Genomic DNA, 26,977 nt, shown 5'->3' with positions numbered 1-26,977 from the left:
CGTGAACAACAACTCCTCAACAGTGTACGATACCCGAGGTCCTACTCCAGCCTCCTCTCTTGTGTTTAAACTCAAGCATCAGCCGCTACACTCTTCTTAATCTCTCATTTTAAGGTGATTTATTGCTCCTAGTGACCTGTCATGAAGCCTGAGGACCTATTCTCTAGTGAGGTGAGTGTATGAAGAGGAATACCTTGATATATGTGGAGTGGTAGTGAGGTGAACAGAGTGATGAGGGAGGCGGCCAACCTGTGGTGTTTGGCTCATGTTTATGGTGTAATATCGTCCTTCAAAGTTCACATTGACTGAGTATGTACATAGACGGTGTAGGGATATAGTGTGCTTAGGAAGTGTAGGTATAGGGATACAATGTACAGTACATAGACAATGCACGTTTGCAAGCAATGTCCATATACAAAAAGAGTATACATGTGGTTGTTTCTTCCAAATCTGTACGCGAACTTGACCAAACCTAACCAAATTACAGTCTGGGGGAGCTCCCAGATCCCATACTACATAAACAATTGTATGATACCACCCATTTTTACGTTTTTTTTTTTTGCCTGGTGAGCAGGTGGGGGACATTCCATTCTGGTTTACCCAACATTTGCTGTCAAGTAATTGCGTCTAACCCACTCTAAGTGTGGAAAATTACCATAAAATATTGATGAATGATAATGATAATTGCAAGAATGTAGGTGAACACATTTACAAGGTTTACAGTGTACGACGTTGTTATGAATACCAATTTCTTTCAGGTTTTGCTGTGGCGATATGTGCGAGCACTGGCATGCTTGTTGCTCCTGCAGGTTGTGGCCCCGATGGCTGTGTGCAACCTTTACCACACAGTTGTTGCGCAAAGAATACTGAACCCCATCACAGTTACCACAAATCTCCTGACCTCCTGCATCTATCCAACAAAACTGCTGCGTCTAGTGGTCCCAGCCGCGTGTTTTGTTATACTGGCACGAGTTCACATTAAGTCTTACACTGGTACGTAGTCATTTACGTAAAGTAGTGTATTGTATAGTCCTCGACGCCTCCATCTTTCCATTGACATAGTTCTAGCTAGGCTGAGTGTACGTGGCTACCTGATCAACTTGACCTTAATGTAATATTCAATTTTTATTACAAAAATGGATTTGGCAACTCAGATTTTTCTGTCTCTAGCCAGAGGGGATGCTGGGGACCTCATAATTAAGGTACAGGACTTGCCTTACAAGCCTTCTATTATTGTGAAGTGCATGAAGTTGATCCCTGTGTTTATAGTGGTGTGATTGAACCAAGAGATATCCTATAGTAACTGGAGTATACCCGAGTCTCACAAGTGGAGGGTACAGTACCTGGGAGCCCTGAGGTTAACTTACAAGGTTATTGGTACAGTACATGAGTTAACCAACCCATTTTCACTATAACCTGGTTTAGAGTTAGTTCCTTAATTTCATCTACTGTACACTCATAAGCTCTAATTCTAACCAGTATTTTTCCTTATATTGCTACGATGTATCCATTTATTAGTATGATATTTAAGGCAGTGCTGATTTTAATTTGCAGTGAGTGCCTGGGTACCACTCAATCGCTGGGAGAAATGGAGACGTGTACTCTCCCTCACTGTGATCTTGAGAAGTGGACTCATCATGATAGCATGTGCTCTACTGGCCAACTTTTATACTTCACTTGCACATCCTGATTTTCCATTCCTTGTGATACCATGTACACCTGGGTGAGTGTATTTATAGCTCACTAATCAGTAGGTTTAACATTTATATTGTATTATAATTAAAGTCATAAGTTGCAGTCTATGAGTATTTTGTGTAAAGTATTTTTTCCTCTCTCTTAGTTGTAATTGCTGTATTCGTTATAATCCATTTATCGTCATTCCTTAGACAGTTTCCTCCATAAATTATACTTGTGCAGTAATCCATTCAGAGATGAAATCATAAAAGGTTGTCAGTACTGTACAAGCATAAAGAGGTCTTCCTTTTACCTAGTGACCTTTGACCTTACTGCAGAACCAAGAAGGTTAAGTATCATCAGTTGATTTGAATTAATTGCCTATTTAAGCACCTGGCACCTATGACAGGGAACATGATTTACCATTTTCCTCCTTACAAATGCATCTGTTAATCTTGTCAAAGATTTTCACAGAGGCAGGAAACGTTTTACAGATGTGTTCAGATTTTAGACGTTTTTAAGCATATTTAATGTTTTTTTAGAGTTTAATATAGTTTTAAATTTAATTTTTAACCAATTTTAGTGGATGTGGATTTTTTGGGATTTTGTGTTGCTTAACTGATTGTATTTACATTTATTTATTTGTATAACTACTGTAACATAATCATGGAATTTGAGGAACCTCTTTTTTTTTTTACCAGGGACGTCATGTGTTACAAGCGCAAGACTGTAATAATCTATATGGGTGCCTATGTTGGTTACCACTACGCCTACAAGTACTTCATGTTGAATGGTAATCTAATAACACCCACCCCGGCTCACCCGAGAAAGTTGCAATTGATCAAAGCAAGCCTTAGTCTTCGCAGTACGAGGGAAGCTTGTAATACTCATGGGGCTAACAAGTTGTCATTCTTATGTGCCATCTGTATTTATATGGCTGCTGGTAGGTTACATTAATATTTCTATGTGTTTTTATATTTTTACTAATATACTTGATTGGAATACTAGTTGAGGTGTTTCTAGGTATAAATGTTGATTAAAAGCTTTATGTCAGTTTCTATCAAAATGATCTTAAGGTAGAAATACAGTAGCCCATATTGGTGTTTCTTGAAATTTTTGGAGTAACGAGGTTGGAAATGCTGGAAGAACCTCAGTGGATGACAAGTAGTAAAGTATTAGTAAAAGGTCTGCTGCTTCTGTGTAGGTATCAAATTTTCGTAGATAAAAATATATCATAATTGACGCTGAATGGATAATTGTCCATCTAGAGATTTACAGGTACAGTATACAGTACTGCACACAACATATGGTGAGGCAATTTAACAACATAGCTATAATAGATGACAGCGTGATTGGGAGGAGGCACGTGATACTCTTCCTCTCGGTCATTCAGTACTATATACAGTAGCGGTAAAAGGTTAGCAGAAGCGAAATGTACAGTATTTTCTTTCGTGTTTCAGCTATCATGATAAACTTGATATATGATGGAAACTGGCAGGAGTGGTTGGTAATATTTGACTTGCCTCTGATGATGATGACTCTGCTGGCGACTGTTCTCTTGGCAATCAGTCTCTCCCTCTTCTCACAAGTCTTCCACATTTTCATAACAGAGGTTGGTATAGTATATTTTTTAATTGGTTAAGTCTTATTGCCATGCTGGGTGGATACATAGTTCGTGAGGAAACATGGCACAAGTTTTGTAATTTTTGATGGATCAATATAAAGCTTGAGTTGATATATCCATGGGTTGACATTGTTGTCTCCAAGCACTGATGGTATTATCCTATTCTTTGACTCAACCCAACTCTATCACTAGAAATTGTTGTGTTCCTTCACTTTCTTTCTTGTAGAAAAAGTGAATAATTTATATAGGTACTTTCATGGTTCAAACTCTTGTCCCTGCTGATCCACAGGAAGAAGGAACATAGAAATGGCAGGCATCTTTGTGTGTGTGTCCATCTTTGTGAACCTGATAACTTAAAAAAAATAAAACTTAGTTTAAACCAAACATTTTCTGTAGTTTTATCACACGGCAGGATCTCGGAAGAAGTTGGTAATCAGTAATAGCCTTAACTCTTCATTTATGGCTCTTTGGGCAATGTTGTTTGTAGAACTTTACCGCTTTGACTGTCCAACATGTCTCTCACATTTTAAACGTTTTAACATTTATCATTTAGATTGTTTGCAGATGAGTGGAAAATAACTTCTATTCATATTTTCAGCCCGTTGAGATACCAGTTGCCACAGCAGAGGACAGCAACCCAGAAGCCGAGACAGATTCATGGAGGCTTAGTAATGCCCTCAGTTCATCCGGCCTTCTCCAACTCTTAGCATTTTGGGACCTCAAGACACTAGCCTCTTCAGACCCCATGAATTTTGCAAGGCGCACTCAAGTGTTTTGTATCAGCCAGCCAGGTTAATATACATTTTACTTGTTCTTTACTTATTGATACCCGGATCTACTCATAATAATTTACTCAGATACATTAGTAAGGAGATTAAGGGCCTTATTGAGAGAAAAGAAAGTCATAGGTTGATGAAAAGAATATAATACATAGACATAGAGATAGAAGACTCCACAAGAGGCAAGGGGAATTGATATGCAGGAAATTGTGATTTGTGTGATGGATAGAAGAGCATGGCATAAAATGTGAATCTTTAGGGGACAACCAGACAGTTAGTAGCTACTTGTAGACAAAAAATAATGATGATGTTATAGATATTCAGCTTCAGTTAAAAATAATTAATCTCTTTAGAGTGTTTTATAGGCATCATACTTAATGCTACATGTAAGATTGACAGCAATATTTGTATTTTTTATATTTTGGTATGTCTTAAAAAACAGGTGGCCATCCCCGGAACTGGATGGGCATCATGAACCCATCTATGAACCTAATCCGTAAATTCTGTGAGCGACTAAAGCGACACAACTGCCCGGAAGATCTGCCCAAACCTCCCGTAGTGCCCGCTGGGGCAGCGTCTGCCCCGACTGATGTCAACAAGAATGAAGTTGTCAAGCCACCTCCTGTCCCATTTAAAGAGAGAGCAGTGAAGGTATTGATTATTCCAGCTTCTGTGTAATACAGTGGAACCTCAATATAATGGACTTTTCTTTTCATATAATTTGTTAGATGGGGGTTTTACACATAACAGGCCCTCGATATAAAGGACTTTCCTCTCAATATTGATGTGAGGCATTTGTTGACTCCACAGAAATAATGAGTGTTAACCTTATAAGTCAACAGGTTTTGAAATTGTTTAATATTTGTTAAGCATTAATAATTTTTACGTTCGTCTCTTCCAGCTTATAATGAGTTTGAAACGGTACCCCTTCTTTGGGTATTTTTTATCGGACTTGCCTGATGCTACCAACCGAAGCATCTTTGCCGAAGCGCTGCCAGTCATTTGGGCTGTGCAGGGTAAGTAAAATCATTAAGTATAAAGAATGTACCGTACTATATAGGTATTCTTCTGAAGTGTTACAATTACTTTATACATCATCTTATTTTCCTGAAGATCCCATATTTTGATGGTAATTCTTTTATTTTCCTAAGATCACTGGTTAGGTCCATTTAGATGTGCAATTATACAGTACAGTACTGTAGTTGAATATGAAAATCTAGCCAATAGTCCTTTGTTACTTCAGTAGTCTAAGGAAAAACTTTGTGTTACTGTATTACAAAAATGCCCCAATCAGTATCATTATGTGACATATACTGTAATTCCTGTTGGTTACCACAACTGTATTTCCAGCTCTCGGTGATCTGGTGACGGCATCTTTCACGGAAGACAAGTTTGGTGTAGTGCAGAGGAATATACCAGATATTTTAATGGCCTTTACACAGTTACAAAAGGTATGATGTGATATTATCAAGTTGTCAGTAGTGTTTTCAGTTCCAGTTTATCCCTTACTTATCTTGGCTAAAACGTATTAATTCTATGTTCACTGTGTCTGGCAGGTGGTTGATGGGTTGGGCCGTGTGACCATATCTAGGAGGCCTGGTACAGGAGAGGCTTTACCGTCAGAATTACAGCTGAGAAAAGCACTCCGATTTTCTCTCAGATCCGCCTTGTACACTGTCACCACCACCTTTGGAGACACTGTATTGTAAGTTTGTGGGGATTTTATTTGTCATATCAGACTCAGATACTTTATATGGAAATACCAATACTGTTTAGCTCTAGGTATAAAACACAATCCTCGTCCAGTGACAGTAACATAAAGGCTCCGAGTTTTTAATCTTGACTCCCACTGCAGCTAGATGGTTTGCATATGTAATATCTTCCACATAGTACACTTTCTGTTTATGTTGCATCCAGCTTGTTTCTTGCAAATAACAACTACATTATAAGATGTGCTCATGTTCTTTGGACTTGTAATAACTCCTATTTTCCTCTCACAAGAGGTATCACTTCTTAACTGTGAGGTGAGAGTCAATGCTGCTTTCACATACTGTACTTCTTTTTTCTGTCTCTTTCTTTACTTGAAATGTTTTTACTTAACAATTGTGGTTAAGCACCTTCTTTTCCCTCTCACTTCTCAATGGTGAGTCAGTAATAAAGTTATTTGCTCCACAGGGCGATGCCGGTATCAGCAGAATGCCAGAGTAAACTGCAGTCGTACCTTCAGTTTAAAGAAGGTTGAAGCCATGAGTGTTATACAATGTAACTCACATGAACAAATGAAGCATCACTGTGATCTAGGTGTAAAGGTGACTACTGTTCTGCAGATATCAAGGAAACAGCATTGTAATTGCAGTGATCTGAGCTTATACGGTATGGGTGTTTGTTAAAAATTGTCTCCTTGTCATCTTTTGATGTACAGTACTATTTTTTTTAAGATTAAATGGGGTTATTAATCACTTCAGCAAAATATGTGTTGATGAAGTGTACAGTACAGTGGTTAGGTCTTGTGTTTTGCAGCCCAGATGGTTGTAGAGCAATGAACATAACATATAGCTGTTCCTCACAGTTCTTGGGTCATTTGAATTTGGATAAATTAGTGCATATTTGAATCGATTTTGCACTATTAACTCCTTGTGTACGGGGTCCCCTGTGTGCTGAATAAAATAACAAAAGTGGTATCCCCGTGATGAAAGGTTTAAGTGCAGTGTTAATTTAGTCAAGTCCCAGTGCATGTACAGTACACTTATAGAGAGAAAAAAAAAGGTATTTTTCTTTTGCTGGAGTTTTATTTTTCACGTTAACCGTCTCTTCCTAGCTGGTTAGACTCCTTACGTGAGTCAAGAGAACAGTTGGGGGGGGGGGGGTAACTAATGTTTTCAAGTCAAGGGGCTTATTGAATGATATGCTTTATGCAAATCTGGTTGATTGAGTAAATATTTTAAGGAATCGGTGTACTATATTATTTTAAAATTGGAAGGAAGTTTTCGTATTCAAGTTTAATAATAGTGCCGTGGCAATAAAAGTTGTGAAATGTTAACCTGTTTACTTAAATGAAAGACCCAGTACAACTTCAGATGAATGAATCCTTTAATGGTGGCCAATATTGTACAGTGAAACCTTCAGATAACAGACTTCTCTCTCCATATAAACCATTAAGTGGAGGGTTTTTACATCTAATGGACCCTTGATATAACAGACTTTGACTCTTATATAGTTCAATAGATGGAGGTTTCACATCTAACGGACCTTCTATATAACAGAATTTCCTCTCGATATAATCCGTTAAATCGACCTTTCATTATACAGTATTTTGAGAAGAAATATGTCTTAAAGATAGTGTTGTGTAGTAAGGATTATCAATGGGGGAATTTTTTGTATTTGCTTTATATTGTGATAATGTGGGTAGTCCTTGGTGTATACGAGGCATAATGGTCGTCAGATCATCACCAAAATCCGTCTCTTCTATAGGGACAATATTTAACAATATAATGACAGTGACATCAATGTTGTTTTTTATATATTGTCTGTAATACCTTAAGAAGTGATGTATAAAATCTATGTCCAGATAATAGTGTACTGTATGACTGACTGAGAGGTGATAGTTTGGGAAGTTTATTTATAAAAGTACAGTACATAAACTATTTCTGCTATTTGTTTTGCTACCAGAATTTGTACAAATACTCAGAAAATCACAATATCTTACAAGTTAAGATAGCTCTTGTGTTTTCTACAGATAGGATAACCTCTACTTTACACATTAATTGTGAAGTTTTAATGACTTTTTTGTTCTCTCAGTATGAGTATTGTCCAAATGGTTAAGACAGTTCATAAAACCTTTATATATACACTGAAACTTCTATATAACAGACTTCTCTCTCCTTATAATCTGTTAGTTGGGGCGTTTCACAAATAACGGATTTTCCTCTTAGCTGGTTATTTGAAACATCTTTGTCGATTTTCTGTCGTGTAAGGTAAATATTTACTCTAGACCCACTGTTGTGCTTCGCCCCTTACGTAACATGAACCAAAACTGTGATATTAGCGCGTCGTTGGTCACAGTACTGCATGTAGACACTGTGGATTTGACTCGCTGCCCAAGGACAGATTAATGTTGGTTCTTGCAAAAAAGTGTGGAGTAACGGGAAGGTTTATCGGAATCCACTTTTTATATTTATTTGTAATAATAAATCATTTACAAAAGTGCCATGTTTCTAATACAAATTAAAATACTTATACAACAGTACATGACAGGTAATATATTGTGGATGGTTACAGCTGAATACATTGTTAGTACAAAGTAACTTAAGTCACTTGCAGTTGTACTTGTAGTAAGCAGTTTTGATTGATCTTTGCAGGTTAGGTTAGGAAATCACTTATAATGAACACAGAAACAAGATGAATCAATGTTCAGCAAACTTGTTTTTAGATAGATTAAATGATTTCTGTTTTGTTATGAAGGATAGATGAATTACCTGGACCAAAATCTTGTACTTCAGCTGTTTTAATTGACAAGAGCAATTATTCCTCTGCATATTTATAAGACTAGAGAATACAATAATGAAAAATCTTGTTCTACTCATTATTACATAGGATGGGTGAAGGATTACATAAACTAGGGAGAAAATGAGAAAAATTAGAGTGGAATACTGTACAATATTACAATACTGTACAGAAGAAGTTAATTCAACATAAATTTTTGTGAGTTCCTAGGTATAAAATTATGACAAATGTACTAATAAGGTAAACAACAGTAAATTAATAGAAAATTTATCTATTAGGAATCATAAAAAAACAAAACAATAAAAGGATTTGACAGTACAGTGAAACCTCTATTTAACGGATTATATAGAGATGAAAGTCCATTGTATCGAGGGCCTGTTGGATGTGATACCCTCATCTGACGGATTAAACACACAGAGAAGTCCGTTATATGGAGGTTTTACTGTAAAATAAGACTATGATCTTATTGTTAGTAGATCAAGATCCTCGTAGCTAAGTACAGGTATATGATTATGTTGCAGTGCTGTCCTATGATGGGTTCTACAATAGGTCAAGTGGGCCCAGTCTTTATCTTTTCATATTATTGACAGTTGAGCAAATATCACCTTCTTGCTGGTTGATGGTGTAAAGCATCCCCCCAAATCTCACTCACTTGTTGGGTTTACCGGGGCCATTCAACATTGGGTTTGGATTCTACACTCACAAGTTGTTCTAGCAATGTAACCTTTGTAAATAAACATCAACATTTTACAACCATCTTCCATGCTTGCAAATGTGGCCGGCTTATTTTACCAAACTGGCCATATACATATCTGACTTCTTGTTGCGAATTATACTCTTGGTAGTAATATAATGCAAGAATTTTTACTGTACTGTACATAATATTGGAAAAGCTGTTGTTTTATCTTGGGTGTCGGTAAAGAAATTACCTTTTGAGAGCATTGGTATACAAATCACCAGCATTATCATAGTTCAAAGGGAAATCTAACCTTAGATACATTGAAAGAATCTTAACAGAGTGAATATAAAATTTAATTTGCTGATTAGTACAAGACTGCATGTAGAGGGATCTTGATAACATTAGTAACATTAAGAAGACCTTGTACAGATACTTTTGTACTTTAGAAGGTAAATATTATAATTTTTTAAAAGTTGAAATGTGACCTGTGACTCGACGTATCTCTCCTGGTAACACATCCTTATCGTAATGAATATTGTACAGGGGGAGAGTGGACTGTGGGAAAGGTGTGAGTCCCACCCACTTCATAAACTACCTAATAAACAAAAAAATTACAATGAACTTCATTTGACTGTCATACCCACATAAGTGAGTTAGTCAACAAAAAAATCAAGGAAAATCCTGTACATATAAACTGAACAAATTTTAAAACAGTTAGCCAAACATTTCACTAGATTGTGGATTAGAGGAAGGGAGAAATTTTAGGATGATCTGGGAGCTCTAAATAATCTATTACCATAAAAACATTAAGACCTGTGTGTCTGGAAGATCAACATGTTGGTAATCTCTCGTAACCCAAATTTGCTCTGAATATTTTCTTGATCAACTTGTATATACAGTACAGTTGTCCCTTGCATGTACCGAAAGATGTGTTCCGAGAATCGTGGCATTTATGAATTATTGCATTACTGGAAAATAAGGGGATGTGTTCCAAACCCCTTCCACTAGACCTATTGTTGGTCATTGTACTCCAGAGAAATATATGTAAAGTACAGTCAGTAGATTAATTGTTAGAATGAATACAGTTACACTATATTTTTTATGTACTGTACTTGAAACCTCAAAAACTAATTTGCAGAACATAATGCTACCTCAGTTCAATCTTGTACACTGCATAATTTATCTTGCATTTCAAAGTCATAAGCACATTTTCAAGACTGGCAAATTACATTACAACTTTGTGACAGCTGACATACACCATGCACATGACTGCATCACTGCCATTCTTTGTGATTTTTACTCAACTGTTTACGTGCAAACCCATCCACTTTATTTACGATTTTTTGTTGTTAAATTTTTTTAATAATCTGCCTGTGAATTCAGTGAGAGGCAGAGAAATCTGTGAGGAACAGCTGTACTGTGAATAGATTCTAATTAGCATGACAGAGTCAACAATTGTTAGTGTTTTATGTGTATATGTACTGTACTGTAAACTAGATTATGACATACGTAGTTCGTGCATCACAATCTGGAAGATTTAAGCTTACTTCTGTACACTTGATAACAGGGCACTTATCTTAACTATATAACACTACTGTACTGGTAAAAATTTTATATACCTGTATAGTACTTGAAAATAACAACAAAGTACAAATATTTTATCCAATCCTTTATGCACTGAATCAACCTCAAGACAAAGGCCTTCAGGTGAACTTATTAAATAGAGAAAATATATTAATGCTTTAAATTATAAAATATATAAACGTAAGGTGTCCGTTGAGAGTGGCAGACACAGTGTAAAGCTCTGGCTGGAGTCACGCACTCACAAACTAGAATATTTTACAATTACAAAAGGTATGTACACCTCAGTCACCTACATTCACACAGTATCATGGTAACATCAAGTAAAGGCGAAAGTTACACATATATGGCATTCATTTCAGAGCTCAGTACATGTTCCTGGACCTGCCTGGTATAGTCCAAGCCCTAAGCGTTCATGCAGGATCCACAATCATTTTCTTTAAATTGGTTTTTTAAATGAAATACATAACAAAGTAAAAACACATGGGAGCCCACATTAGCTCTGCTCATCCCTGGGGTTTGTATCACCATACTAGAAATGCTTTTACTGAAACCCAACAGATGCTGATAAACTTAATTTGGGGAAAAAATCTAACTAATGTAATTCTTAACCCCACAGAGTACAGTAATCCTACAAATCACTACAGTACTGTACATAATCTACAGTTATGAACACTTACAGCATCTTGTTGAGTAGTCAGTGTGTAGATCATGATGAGCACAGCTGGTTGGGGACTGCACCAGTCCTGAGTCCACGAAATGACCTACTCGGTCATGTTCCTGCTAGAAGTGACCACATATTGGTGTTTCTGTCTCTGGCCTCAACACAGTGTCTATGACGTGTATGACACCATTAGTGGCGATGATGTCATGCTTAATGACCCGGGCTGTGTGTCCGACGCCAGCCAAACGATCTGTGGAAAAGAGATGGTTTTAGTTATACAATGGTACTACAGTATCATGGTGTAGTAAACAAATTTGAATATGAGTTAAATTATAAGAGCCAATTATCTCCTCCAGTGAAAACTAAGAGCCATTAATGTAATGATGGATCCTCACTGGCTTTAGGACATTTCATCACCAGTTCAGTATAAACCTAACCTGATCTACCCTAACCATACTATGGCTTCAACACCTGTAACAAAAACATTATTATCTTATTTTAATAAATACAATACAGCAACCTGTACTTGGCAAAATATTGAAATGACGAACATTACAAACATAAACACAAATATCGAACTTTACTTTACTCACTTGAGTATCCGTCAGTGGTGATGCGAACCTGAAGCTCCTGCTCCTGGGCGAGGGTAGGGAGCCACATGCCGTCCCTCAGACCCTCACTGAAGTAGGCGCCGGGGACTATGTGATACATGAGTACATCTGTGGGGAACCATCAAGTCAGCTTTGCCAGCTTTAGTTCAGTTATGACCTCACTTGCAGGTCATGTCAAATTACGGTAGTTATTTTGAGGTAAGAAATTGAAAGAACATTATAGCAACTTGGCCCATTAATTGCACAGCTGATCCCACAACCAAGGTCAAAATTGATAAGGGTAATCAACTGTGCAATGAACATGTGTTTACAGAAGTCTTTAGAGGGATGGATAACACTGACTAATACTCCTAACTTGCATTCACCTTTTCCCTTGAACCAAATGCATTTAACTTACAGATTCATATGAAATTAGAAAAAAAATGCTCACTCAAGAATAAAGTTAATTTCTGTAATTCTTTGTCCACTTTTCCCTTTCATCCAAATCACATTCATGAAACCCAGACTTACGCTGCAACAGGGTGATGTTCTGGATGAAGCTGGACACGGTAGCATTGTCGATGGCTGCGAAGGCATCCGTTGTTGGGAGAAAGACCGTGAATGGTCCATCTTGCTCCAGTACTGGCGTGAGACCAGCACCCGTTACTGCCACGTTTGCACCTGTCGAATGGTTAGACAAATTATTGGTTGAAGTTATTGATTCTTATTGGTGTTGAGTGAACATCTGAAACCATGTCTTATGAGAGATTGTCCTTAATTTCCTGTTAGTTTTATACCAAGGTGTCGAGGAAAGTTAGTAGCTTATCAGTGGTGTCCCAGGTGGTAGTGGTACAGTCAGGAGGGTCATTTAGTGGTACTATATCAAGGTCATAAAGGGAATGTCATTACTTTTAGATGTGTGTATGCATGTGTGTGTTTGTTTGTGTCTGTATAAATACGTGTCCAAATATACCAAAAAAAGGAGATTAATTACCTCACCTGTACCACAAAGGTAACTGAAACACCTTCACACTCCCAATAACACATAGAGATTAAATACAGTATTTACATTCTCCCCCAAGCTTAGAAAACTTCCACCCATTAGTGATGGAAGCAACAAGGTCCTCCTCCAGTCAAGGTTTTCCTCCAATAAAGGTCTTCCTCCAAATAATGTCAGTCACAAAATCACTTACTTTTGACCTCCACCTCCTACTCTTACCCTTGGGAGAAGTATACAGTACTGGTAGGCGCTCTGCACTTAGCCCACTGTCTTGTCTTGTTTGTCTGTCTGTCAGTAGTCTGTCATAGTTAATAAACTGTCCAACAACAATCTTAGATAGGCAGAGTTAGTCACCAGTTACACATTACACGAATTCCTAATTTGTTAACACTCGGATTATGAATCTTGTTTATAAGTTATGAAATTACAGTAAGGCTTTTAACTGAAAACAGAGGACTGATAAAACTGACAATCTGGGAAATATTGCATCATCTATGTCAGTCAAAAATGCAGATCACCTGAAAATTAGACATCCTAGCTTATCTCACCTGAAGATTAGACATCCTAGCTTATCTCACCTGAAGATTAACCACCCTAACCCTATCTGGAGGGAGGGTGAGGTGAGCTTCAACTTGTTTAATTTCAGGTGAAATAAGCTAGGGTATCTAATCATCAGGTGAAATAAACTGGCATGTATATAAAAAGACACAGAGAGGTAGAGAAAGAGTGTGTGTGTGGGAAAAAGACTGTGTTTGTACAGTATGTGTGTATGCCATACCTGTAAACGTCTCGCAGGTACTGAGGTGGTCGACAATGGACAGGTCAGCCATGGGGTAGAGGACTCGGTCGATGACGTGGATGACACCATTGGTGGCCAGCATGTCGTGTCTCTTGATCCGCGCCCCATTCACTGTTACCACCTGCACGTGGGACACAAGCCAGCCTCAGTCAAGATGATAGCCTCTCTCTCCCTTTCTCTCAGTTGGTCTTTATCTGTATATTGTATGCTATTTCTTTGATCGTCCCACTACACCACCGGAATTTAAGGTACCCACCACTAAGGAAAGCTGCTACCATACCAGGCTGTTTGTATCATGTCCTGGGAGTCCAACGAAGCTGGTATCCTACAAGGTTAACCCACAAGGCTGGTACAGTATCCTACGAGCCTGGTACAGTATCCTACATGGTTAACCCACAAGACTGGTATCCTACAAGACTAGCATCCTACAAGCCTGGTACAGTATCCCATAAGGTTACCCCACAAGACTGGTATTATCCCACCCCCATCTCCCATTACCCTATTCTATTTACCTGGTCTTTTGGTCCACCATTTCTGAAGACATTGACCCTCAGCTTGCGTCCCTTGGGTGAGGCTGAATTCAGCATGTCATTGTTAGTGAGGTCGTCGATCCTGATGACGCCGGGGATCACGTGGAACAGAACGACCTCCCTCAACTTATCCGTGTTGTTCTGCAACCGAGACACGACCGAGCGAGGCAGCAGCGTGAAGGCAGAGTCTGACGGCGCGAAGATGGTGAACCCACCTGTGAGTTCAGGAGAGAAAAAAATAACAGTAATGATTTGCTGAATGATGAATTACCCACCTGCGAGTTAGGTAGAGAGAAAAAAGTACAGTTTGATGTTTTGTTGACATTGATTACTTTGTTTAGATATTGATCTACAGTGATACCTCCATATAGCGGACTTCTTTATCTATATAATCCTTTAGATGATGGGGGAAGGGATTCACATCACAGACCCTCGATATGACAGACTTTCATGTAAATAATTATGTATCAACTTCTATCAGTTCCCTAAATGGAGGAAGATGTCGGGTCTCCAGTCTATAGTCAGTCTTGATCCCGACTCCCCCCCACCCATCAAGCGCCTCCCAAAATCCCCTTTATAGTAACACACACACACATACATGCATTATTACACATACACAACACCCACACACAACACCCACACATTATTACACACTTTAACAAACATGTCAACACAAACATGACTTTCAGGTTGGGAATTTATCTTCAGTCGTAAACAGTAATAAATGGTAGAGTCGTCTGTTTACCTTCACAGCTGCTGTGCCACATATGGCTCCTGACGAAGGTGATCAAGTGGTGGTGTATCACTGCCAGTTGGTGGGTGGTGGTGGAGTGGCCAGCTTATTGTTACGGTAATATAGAACCTTCACTGTGTTATTGTCATCCCATAACAGTGTCAACTACTAAAGTCCGTTTGCCTCTCCCCTTGAACCGAACTCCAAGATTCACACTCGTGAACCTGAAGCAGTAGAGTGATACATTATTCTGTCCATAAATGCTTACGGTTCATGAGTCTGAATCTTGGGGTTCGTGGTTCAGGGGGAGAAGTGAATGGACTTCAACAATTGACTTTACATTTATAACAACCACTGTAGATTCATAACACTGTCCCTCTATATGCACGATAAGCTTAGAAAGTGATAAGAAAGTGCTATACGACACACACACACACTCACTTTCTTCATCCGCAGTATAGAACATAAATTTAGACATCCTCTGTAATACTCACAATTATAAGTACTAAATAGACTCACCAGAGAGTTAATCTTGGTAATAAACTAATGAAAGTTAACTCGATAGATGGCTGTAGTGAGAACAATGAGTCAACTGAAAATAACCTCAAATATCGCTGGAGCCAAGTGGTCACACATCACCCTGGGGCACACCTCGATTCCTCCCCGGGTTATGTTTTCACTTGTTGTTGTTGGTAATAGTGGTGAGGGTGATAGTAGTGGTGGTGGTCAACCCAATACTGTATATGTGACTAATTTTCAACACCTTATAATAACTCTAATATTAACTTATATATTACTATGAAAGTGACAAGGATTTATATAACTTTTACCTGTACTACACCTGTCGCCTTCATTGCCTCACACCTGTACTACACCTGTTGCTTACACCGCCTCACACCTGTACTACACCTGTCGCCTACACTGCCTCACACCTGTACTACACCTGTTGCTTACATTACTTCACACCTGTACTACACCTGTTGCTTACACCGCCTCACACTTGTACTACACCTGTTGCTTACACCGCCTCACACCTGTATTACTGTACACCTGTTGCCTACACCGCCTTACACCTGTACTTGTTGTTCCTGTGGGTGAGTGAAACGCCTCCAGGTATTATAGTCACCTATGTAAAACGTTAATTATCTCACCGTGTGTTTACTTTCAACAGGTGTGATTTATGTTTGGCTGTGAAAGAAATGAATGTTGGTGAGTTGTCATGGAAGGAGGAACGGGTGTACAGTAAGGTTGGAAGAGGAGGGGAGGGGTGGAAGGGGTAGTGACTGAAGGGAAGGGGAGACGAGGGAATAGTGTATGAAGGATAGGGGGTGTGAGGAAGGGAGAGAGAAGAGAATGAGGGGAGGGGGAATGTGGGGAGGGGAGGGACACCATATGGTTTAGTCAGAATTTCTCCCCACTATAGGCCAGTAACACCAAATACCTCCCCTCCCCTCCCCCCTTTTAAGCCCTTTCATCTCCTCTTACCTATTGTTTTCCCTACTCTGCTTCCTATTCCCTTTACCCTTCTCCCCCTTTTCCCATATTTCACCCCTGGATGAAAAAAGAACGCCAGGCATTACCTTCTGCTCGTCCTGGCGTTGTTATGATAAAGAGAAGAGAAATAGTAAATAAACCAATATCTATTACACAGTTTCCCCTCCCCACCCTCGCCCACACCCACCCGCCCCCACTACGCCCACCCCACCCACTCACACCCGCCCACCCCACCCACCCACCACCACCCGGCCAATGTATATGAGGGCGTGAGTGGTTTAAATATTCACGGTGGAAAGTCTCTCTTGGTTGTGATGATCGGCTTCATTATTGCGGTCTACCTCAACATCCCATCTTTCCGCTCTCCTCCTTGCGTCTTCACCCCGAGTCCTCCGGTCGTATTATTAAATTTAAAACGAAGAAAAAAATGGCTTATAAAGGTGAAAATTTAATTTAAGCTTAAAAAAATAATAATACAACAACAACAACAACAACTACTACTACTATTACTACCACCACCAATAATAATAATAATAATAAAACTCATTTCATAACATTGACTCAAGTGGGTTAAGGTTATCCAGGAGATACACTTGAGCATAAGTCCTTGACACACACGCACTTACAGTTGACCTTGGTTTAAGGGACTTTCATTCATGATTAAGCCGTGTGTGACTTGGAAGATGCCTGGGTATAGTGAAGAGGAGGAGCGTCTTAAGAGAGAGACAGAAACAGAGACGACAAAGACAGATACAACAGAGACAACAAAGACAGATAAGCAAACAGAGACAACAAAGGCAGATAAAAAGAAACAGACAAATAAACAAACAGACATACAGACAACGGTAGGTAGGTAGAGACAACAGATGGTAAAGTAATATTGTGGTTCTTTAACCCATATAGTGTCTACAGTAGAGTTTACCTGTCTGGCCACGGACCATATGTTGGTAACCACTGAGAACACAGGTGTGTGAGTGGGTCCTGGTGGCTTATTTCACCCCTCCTTGTGTTTACTGGTGGAGAGGGGAGGAGGAGGGAGAGGATATAACGATATAGGAATACTGGGGTTAAGGGAAGGGGGAGAGGGAGCAGGGGATGAGGAGAGGAGAATGGAGGGGGGAAGGAAGAAATAGGGACGGAAGGGGTAAGGAAGAAGATGGATGGCTGGATGAATGGATAGATAGAGGGAGGCTTGGATGGGGGGCTGGATAGATGAAAAGAGACTTGGATGGAGGGCTGGGCAGGTGGATAGATAGATGGGTGGATGGATAGATGGATGGGGGGATGAAAGCAAGCAGTAATAAGTGTGATTATGCAGTAGGTTCTCTCGTGACGCAGGTAGTTAGCTCACACTGCACTTTCCACGGTAACTCACTCTGCTTGACGACCTCCCTTTCTTACATACATACATACATACATACATACATACATACAGTACATACTCACATACCCGGTACATACATACATACACAGTTCGTCAACACAGGTAAACTCGACAACAAGAACAAGTATGTCTGTCTGTCTATCTGTCTGTGTCTATCTATGAGTCTTTCTGTCTGTGTGTCTGTTTGTCTATATGTCTGTCTGTCTGTCTGTCCTATATCATACTCCTGTTACAACCCAGTTCGTTAACACAGGTAAACTCGATAACAAGAACAGGTGTATGTGTCTGTCTATCTTTCTATGTGTCTTTCAGTCTGTCTGTCTGTCTGCCCGGGATGACAATCACACCTGTTATAACTCAGGTAGAAAGTGTGTGTGATGTTGGGATACACTCAATAACCACCTGGAATTAATTAACAGTAAAACCTACATATAACGGACTTCTCTCTGTATATAATCCGTTACATGGGGGGGGTCACATTTAACGTACCCTCGATATAACGGACTTTGTTACCTATATAAGTGTTATAATTAATCAATAGGTAAGAATAGTTAATTAGATTATTATACACATTAATAATCTAATTAACTAAAGGTAATGAGGATAATTAGAGCGACTACTACTAATAATAATAATAAGAAGAAATAGCAATAATAACAACAAACAACAAAATACTTAAAAAGAATCTCATCTTGAAAATAAAAAAATTCACACAGGAAAAATCATGGAATAACCACATGTGACCTTCTAGCCCTCAAGTCAGTCACACTCGTTCAGGAAAACCTTTTTTTTTTGTCAACACGATTATTAACAACGCGTCGTCACCTTCTGCATTGTGTTGTAGGGTAAAGTGACGCAACTCTTTACGATCACGAATTAACCCCTTCTCTTGTCGTAGCTCCAGCAGGAAGTACGGCGCTAATTCAATGAAAGTCGGAAGGGAGTGGTGCAAGAAAGGCGTATATATCTATCCTGTTAACGGGAGGGGGGTTTGCGGGTGTGCGTTTATATACAGCCACACCCATGTGCTGGAGGTTACGTACACACTCTCACTGGCATACATATATACATACATGCATACGTACGTTACATACATACATACATATATATATACTGTACATACATATATACCACACACACACACACACACACTTCCGTATCCGAGGGAAAAAACAGCAGCAGTTACCCTCAACAATGGTCGCTTCAGTAGACTACTCCCAGGACGAACAAAGCCTGGGAATAATAGAAAAGGAAAGAGATTAACTTTCCCACTTCCAGGAGAGAGGGGGGGGGGAGAGAAGGAGGAAGAAAGGAGAGGGTAAAGAAGGAGGGTGGGAGGGAAGAAAGGAAGGAAGGAAGGGAAGAAGAAAGGAGGGAGGGATTGATGTGGGAGAGAGGAAGGTAGGACATGGGGTAGAGAAGGAGGGTGGGAGGTAAGAAGGGTGTAAGGAGAGATAGGGAGGGAGGATAGATATAAGGAGGAAGAACGTAATAGATAACCACCTAACACATAGACCCCAACCATCCCTCCTCGGTGGGTGCTGTTAAAATTTAAATCGGGCTTAATTATCCCTTAAAAGTCTACCACCTTCGTCTGCGTCCCCAGCGTCAGAGAGCTGCTGTTGTTGTGTCGTGAGCGGGGAAACAAAAGACGTCTATGATCCGAGCGGTTAACTTCCTGTGTGTGTGTGTGTAGAGACAGACAATAAGCGGTGTCGTGAATGAGGGCACAGGTCAAGCGAGTGTGTGTTGTTGTTGTTGTTGTGGGGAAACAGCTGATCATTACGTCACGGCGAGGGGGTTCGGAGGAGCAAAGAGATGATTTAGATAGTGAGAGTGATAGGGAGGTAGAAAAATTGATAGACAGACAGACAGAAGTCACCAACATCTCGACTGCATTACTTATCCCCTGATACAAGCGTTTATCATTCAAGATCTTAGAGTCAACAAACACTAATCGTTCTTTATCGTGGAAGAAACAATATGACTCGTTAATATACAGCGGGTGATAAAATACGTCTCCTTAGTATCAACAACTTCTGGTAGATGCCCCTTCACTCAGTCTTAGTCAACAATAAACAATGCTCTTTGTACATCCTATGGAAAAAAATTCCACGCATCGCCTATGCAAAACACCTGATAAAAATAACTTAATAACCCTGTAATAAAAACGTTTCTACCCAGGGGAGGGGGAGTGAGAGAAGAGAGAAAGGGAAGTAGAGAGGGAGAGAAAGGTCATTATCCCCCTCTCGAGGTCACTCCCCATTTCCTTTGCTACTTTTATTGACGAAACACGAGTGAATAATTACCATGATGATGATATTGTTGATTGTCTTCTGTTTTTGCTATGGTTTTCCTCCTCCTCCCATACTCCCCTCACCCCCCCCCCTTCTCATCCTTGTGTAGGGAGAAAGGGATGAACTATGTCGTAAGGAGGAGGAGGAGAGGGAGGTGTAACTTTCATCCATGGGAGGGTGAGGAGGGGGGGGTTTAGGAGGTAATCTTACAAAATGTGGAGTTAAGTTAGTTAAGTAGCTGTTAGGTTGACATCTTGTACCCCCATGATAATAATTGGTATACCTGTACTCCCTTCACCTGCTCTCTGTGTGTGTGTGTGTGTGTGTGTGTGTTAGACCATCTGTGGTTCATCATTCCCTCTCCCTCAGTTTTCTCCCTCTCTTCATCATTTTTCCTTCTCTTTCTTTCTCTCGTTTTCTCTTTTTCTCTCCCTCTCTCTCTCAAGTTTCCTCTCCTCTTCCACTCTCCCTCCTTTTCCCCTCACTTTCCTTCTCCTGTCTAACAAAGAGGTTAATAAATAACTCTCCCACAGTTAACTAACAGAGGCGTGCGAAGACGGTCCTGTCACCTGGCACAGGAGGATGAGACGGGACGAGAGACAGACATACAATACGACAGAGATAGACAGGCAGATGGTGATGGTGGAGGGCTGGTGGGAAATAAATAACATCCGTGTGAAGGTCTGTATGTCACCTGTTGTCGTTTTGTCTATGATACATTTCTGCAACATTATATAGGCCTAGCGGGGCCACAACACAGCTGTCTGATGGTGTGTGTGTGTGTGTGTGTGTGTGTAATATAATCGTATGTGTGTCTGGGTCTTTGTATGTGTGTGTGTGTGTGTGTATTAACTGATCACTGACAGGCTTCTACCTGGGGCCACGCAACACCACCATACTGTCGGTCACTTTCCAGTAAGTATTGCGTGTCTCTGCGGTCACTTACAGTACAGTCAATAGCTAAGCATGGGTTGTAGTGTGGTTCAGTAAAGCTCTACTCTCACTGGACCCCCTGTAAACATGAAGCCCAGTCAGCTAGTCAGTATTAAGAAATGTCAATCATCAGTCAGTAGGTCAGTAAATGTTAATAAGTCAGTCAATATAAGTGTAAATACAATCAGTCAACAGGTATGTCACTCAGTCATGTCAGCAAGTCTATCAGTCATGTCCATTTCTGCATAATTCAGTCTTTCACGGTCTAATTTCACTCAATTTAGTTCATTACAGTGTTTAATCGGACCGTATTCTTATAAGAGGACCCAATCAGGCCGCCTCTTAAACGACCAATTACAGTGAACTACCAATAATAGCGGACCATTAAGTAGAACAAGCAAACTCAACTGTAATTAAGTCATTATTTCATCTGTTTGATCACCATGACACTCACTCACTGCTGGATCGGGGGGTGGGTGGGGGTGGGGGGGGTTAAGGTGGATCATCTGAAGGTTAGCCCCCTCTAATCTAATCTACTCTAATCTAACCTATATTAACCTAACTTAACCTAACCTAACACAATCTAACTCTCTCTCTCTCTCTCTCTCTCTCTCTCTCTCTCTCTATCTATCTATCTATCTATCTATCTATCTATCTATCTATCTATCTATCCCTAAGTGTAACTACCTGTACGTGACAATAATTACTCAGCTATCACCACATAATATTTTCTCCCATAAGATCTTCCTCCACCTGTCGAAAGTTAGGGGTCACTGTCGCACATTACACACACACACACACACACACACACACACACACACACACACACACACACACACACACACACACACACACACACACACACCACTGACCGCCCCACTTACTCATGCGACCCATATAAGAGCAACTAGCCGGAAAAAAACAGCGCCCTCCCTCCTCCCCCTCCGTCCGTGCGTCCCTCCCTCCTCTCCCCTTCCCCTCTTTTCCTCCATCTCTCCCCCCCCTCCTTCCCTCCGCTGCTTGACAAAGAAAGTGTGAAAATAGTACACAGTAATTGGACGACATAATCACCTAGATATCATGTCAGTGGCACGCGTGATAGAGGCGGATATTTGACAGCCGATCACTGTCTTATACGCATGTGAGAAAGCTGTCATAAACATGCATCACATACAGAGAGAGAGAGAGAGAGAGAGAGAGGACATCCTTAAGACATTGGAGAAAAAATACTTACCCATTGTAAACATTCAAGGCATCTGAACCATCTCTGACCTTCGTACTTAATAAAGTGTAAAGTGATATGTCTATAAGTGTAAAGTGCTATTCGTCTATAAGTATAAGACATTGCCTAATACAAGTTACTTAAGTGGTCCTGTCACCATCACATTCACAGTCACCATTTTCACTTGGGTCACCTTCACTTGGCTCCCTCACCTTAATGGGTGTTTGTGTATACAGTGCAGGTGTGTTTACAGGTAATCTTGTCAACCCAAACTTATTATAGTTTCATGTAGAACGTCGTTACCTTTATACTAATGTTGTTTTGTTCAGGGTGCTCTACTACGACTATTACTACTGCTACTACTACTTATTTTTAAAACGTGGCTTTCAGCAGCAGTAATAATAATAATAATAATAATAATAATAATAATAATAATAATAATGATAATGATAATAATAATAATAATAATAATAATAATAATAATAATAATAATAATAATAATAATAATAATAATAATAATAAGAAGAAGAAGAAGAAGAAGAAGAAGAAGAAGAGGAGGAGAAGGAAAAGAAGGGGAGGAGGAAGAGTAGCAAATACTGTTTTGCAAGCTAAAGGGAAAGTAGGTACTATGGACAATCTGCTTGACGCAATTATACGCCCCCCCCCCCTCACTTCCCGCCATATTGCTTCCCTTCCCCCCTCACACCCCTCACTCCCTCCTCCTCCCCCCTTTACTGGGAGGAAGAGAACTCAAAATACATACGATAGAGTCTCAGTGTATTTCGACACCAAATTGACCCAGATTATGTTTTTTCTCTTAGTATTTAATAGGAAGAAAAGAACGTATCTGCAGGTAATATAGTCTCTCTCTCTCTCTCTCTCTCTCTCTCTCTCTCTCTCTCTCTCTCTCTCTCATCACTCAACGCGTTACAACTCCCTCCCCAAAACATACATAACCTAACTTACCAGAAACAGATCACCCGCCATCACGCCATCACAGAAAACCCAACTCACTCTTCCCGACGCTAAAAAATCACAATAAGTGCGTAATTCTAACCTCATATCCCCTCCCCTCATTGGTTCACAGTTACACCACAAAGACACACACAGACAGACAATGAAATCACGGTCTTTTTTACGTAAACCGGAAATAGACGAAGAGGTGTTACTGGTAAGGGGCAGGGGATGGGTGGAGACTCGGGTATGTACTAAGGTCACTAAAGGTAGGTTACGTAAAAGTGACTTTGTTTACAAATGATTCGAGTTCATTAGATGGGTAACGGGGGACTTAGTGCTATTAGATCCTAACCTGACCTAACCTAGCCTAACCTAACCTGAGTTAACCTTACCTAACTTAATCTTTCTCTCTGACACACACACACACACACACACATATATATACACTCACACACACACACACACACACACACACACACACACACACTCTCTCTCTCTCTCTCTCTCTCTCTCTCTCTCTCTCTCTCTCTCTCTCTCTCTCTCTAGTTCATGACAGTAAAGCACCTGGATGAAAACTCATAATCAGCGGTGTAGTGCCAGGGAGAGTGACAGTGGAACGCTACACAAAACTTTCACTCAACATTAGAAGTAATTTACGCCCGCCAGAAATAACAAGGAACAGGTGTGTGTGTGTGTGTGTGTACTGTAAGTGATAGAGACAGAGAAAGACAGATTAAGTTAAGTTAGGTTACTGAGTCTCCCAAGTAAACTGCTTTAAAAAATGTTTATCAATAGTGAAACGAAGAAAATTTACCTCCTAAGTCTTCGCAACAACGTTAACCGAACCGAACTTTCATCAATTCAATTTCAATTTCAATTGTTTATTCCTTGATAGAGGAAGCGGGATCCTAGTGCTGTCACTAGGTACCCCTGTACAATGACACCAGAATCACCTGGCAAGTGTGAAAAGTATATACAGTATAAATATTATAAAGGAGCTTTCATCTAGTAAGAATTGCCTGCGACAGATGGTGCTAATTGCATCACGCCTATGACGTCATGAGTCATTTGGTGGCAAGAAGTATCTGATTACCGAAAACCACAATTGGATATATTCCATTTAACTGTCAGGAGAAAGTTATATAAAGCGTTAATCTGACAGTGTAATTAACAAGATGGAATTAATACGGAATTGTAAGGATTATTGTGTTGATAATACCCAGTCTATTGGTCCACAACCTAACCTAATCAAACCTAACATAGCAATACCTAGCGAAACCTAATTTAACCAAACCTAACCTAACATACCCTAACCTAATCAAACATAACCTAACCAATCAACGGTACTTTATCCAGAACAACAACAACAACAAGTCTCAGTATTTACCTCACGTGGCTCCCCCCCCCCCCATCACCCGCAGGCACAACAACACTTCACAATCCACACACTCATCCTCACACTTCACAATCCACACACTCATCCTCATCTCAACCTTACCCTAACACACCTCCTCAAGTCTGTCTACAGTGTCTTACTAAACACCGCCAAGAGTCCTGTTAATGTGATGTTTTTCTTTGGGTGGTTCAAGTGTGTTTGTTTTGATGGATCGTCACCCCCCTAGTGAGCAGCTGTAGAATCACTAGATATTTGGTGAGTGTGTACGATAGGGGTGAACTACCTAGTGTGGTGTGTGTGTGGTTATTCAGAGAGAGAGAGAGAGAGGTGCGTGCCTTCTCTCCACTACACCTCAATTTATATAAACTAACCTTCGTCATTTTCCACACACACACACACACACTCACACACGCACACACATGAGCAGCAGTGACCTGGAAGATGCTGGTAGTAACAATAAGAGACCAGTGACCATCACCAGTAACCAGTACCTACTGTGTGAGACGAGAGCATCCCAGTAACGTGCAGTAGACCCCAGGTAGTAGTGTATGTGATACACCAGCATCCCGGTAGAGACTACTGGTCCACCCCGGTGACTTACCTTCCGTGGTGAGCATGGCCTCCAGGTTGGCCCTCCGTATGAGCGCCGTGAGGGTGGTGAGGTTGAGCTCCTCCATGAGCGCTGCAAACATCATGTTGGACTCCTGCCCGGACTGTAGGTCGTCTGATCCTCGGCCGTCAATCAGTGTAACAGTGTTGCTGTCCGTCTGTCCCACCGACAGGACGTTCTCCTGAGGGCGACTCCCGCTGATTGAACGACCTTGTGGCTCGTCCTCGATGATGAGGGCAGCGTCCGCCACCTTAGCCAGGGCCTTGGCCGCGGCGTCAGGGCTCCCTTGATCCACCAACAGGAAGTCGTCATACTCCTCCGTGGCAGATATGAGGTAAGTGTCGCCGTCGTCGGTGGTGACAGGATCAGCCAGGAGCAGTTCACTCGACTGTTGGATGTTGTTGTTGCCGGTAGTGACAGTATCTACCTGTAGGGCGTCGTCCAGGTTGATAAACAGAGGTTCCTCGGTAGAGCCGACGGTCCTGATAGCAGGACTCGGTACATTAGCGGTCTGGTCAACGTTTGAGGAAGGGAGAGCGCTGATGGAGGGCGCAGCACCTCTCGTTCCCGTCAGAGGGCGCCATGGTGTCTCCCCCGTAGTCTTCACCACTTCGTCCTCGTTCAACAAGTGACCCATGGCCATGGCGGCTGAGAGAGGAGCGTTGATGTGTGTCTGTTGCTGCTGCTCGCTATAGCTGCTCCCTGTTGACCCTGTCGGACCCGTGGGGAAGGAGTTCCGTAGAGGCCTACTGACGCTCCCGCTGTACGAACTGACAGATGCTGGGGCTCTCCCGAAACTGGTGCCAGTAGAAGCAGGGGCGCGGTACCCTGTGGCAGAAGCCTGTTGTCCTCCTGAGCCGCTAGTAGGTGCCGTGTACCCACTAGGTGAAGGTGCTGGACCAAGGGCACTATAACTACTAGGTGGTGGGGCAGCGGGACCAGATGGTGAGGCAGCTGGTCGAGGGGCACTATACCCACTAGGTGAGGGCACTGGGCCAGGGGCACTGTATCCACTAGGTGAGGGCGCTGGACCAGTGGCACTATGCCCACTAGGTGAGGGCGCTGGTCGAGGGGCACTATACCCACTAGGTGAGGGCGCTGGGCCAGGGGCACTATACCCACTAGGTGAGGGCGCTGGGCCAGGGGCACTATACCCACTAAGTGAGGGCGCTGGGCCAGGGGCACTATACCCACTAGGTGAGGGCGCTGGGCCAGGGGCACTATACCCACTAGAGGGCGGGGCAGCTACTGGAGTAAAACCCTTGAAGGAGGAACCTGGAGCAGCGGAGCCAGTTGTTGATGCCGCTGGCGCTTTGTAACCGGTGGAGGGCGCTGGCGGTGCAGAGAAACCAGTGAAGCCTTTACCTGCAGTAGGCGCTCCGTAGTTGGAGGCCGGGGCAGGAGGAGCGCCGTACCCTTGTGACGGTGACTGTTGGGACACCTGGATGAAGCCGTTGTTACTGCCGCCGTCTCCACCGTAGCTTCCTCCGCCGCCTCCTCCTCCTCCTCCATGGCCGCCACTACTCCT

The 26,977-nt window shown here is 41.2% G+C and overlaps 2 protein-coding genes across 3 annotated transcripts; one reads left to right on the top strand and one right to left on the bottom strand.

Moving 5' to 3' along the window:
* On the top strand, window positions 1-10,915 carry LOC121856060 (nucleoporin NDC1-like). Of its 2 annotated transcripts, none has more exons than XM_042351340.1 (11): window positions 1-171; window positions 759-993; window positions 1,555-1,723; window positions 2,376-2,617; window positions 3,135-3,286; window positions 3,897-4,089; window positions 4,520-4,728; window positions 4,979-5,093; window positions 5,428-5,528; window positions 5,634-5,782; window positions 6,253-10,915. In XM_042351340.1, exons 1-11 carry the CDS (start codon window positions 142-144, stop codon window positions 6,317-6,319), a joined length of 1,662 nt encoding a protein of 553 aa, XP_042207274.1. In that variant the 5' UTR covers window positions 1-141; the 3' UTR covers window positions 6,320-10,915. The 2 variants fall into 2 exon arrangements, with proteins under 2 accessions (XP_042207274.1, XP_042207275.1); XM_042351341.1 differs by having other exon boundaries at window positions 10-114.
* LOC121856077 (flocculation protein FLO11-like) lies at window positions 7,109-26,977 on the bottom strand (the record flags this gene model as incomplete). Its single annotated transcript, XM_042351369.1, has 6 exons — window positions 7,109-11,754; window positions 12,098-12,223; window positions 12,626-12,775; window positions 13,873-14,014; window positions 14,406-14,638; window positions 25,441-26,977. Coding segments are annotated over 6 exons (2,319 nt in total), but the record flags the coding sequence as incomplete, so codon positions are not given.

This window comes from Homarus americanus, unplaced genomic scaffold (assembly GCF_018991925.1).
Source record: "Homarus americanus isolate GMGI-L3 unplaced genomic scaffold, GMGI_Hamer_2.0 scaffold11628, whole genome shotgun sequence".
NCBI lineage: Eukaryota > Metazoa > Arthropoda > Malacostraca > Decapoda > Nephropidae > Homarus > Homarus americanus.
Note: the sequence above shows the minus strand (reverse complement) of the source record. Positions and strands in the feature narration are given on the sequence as shown.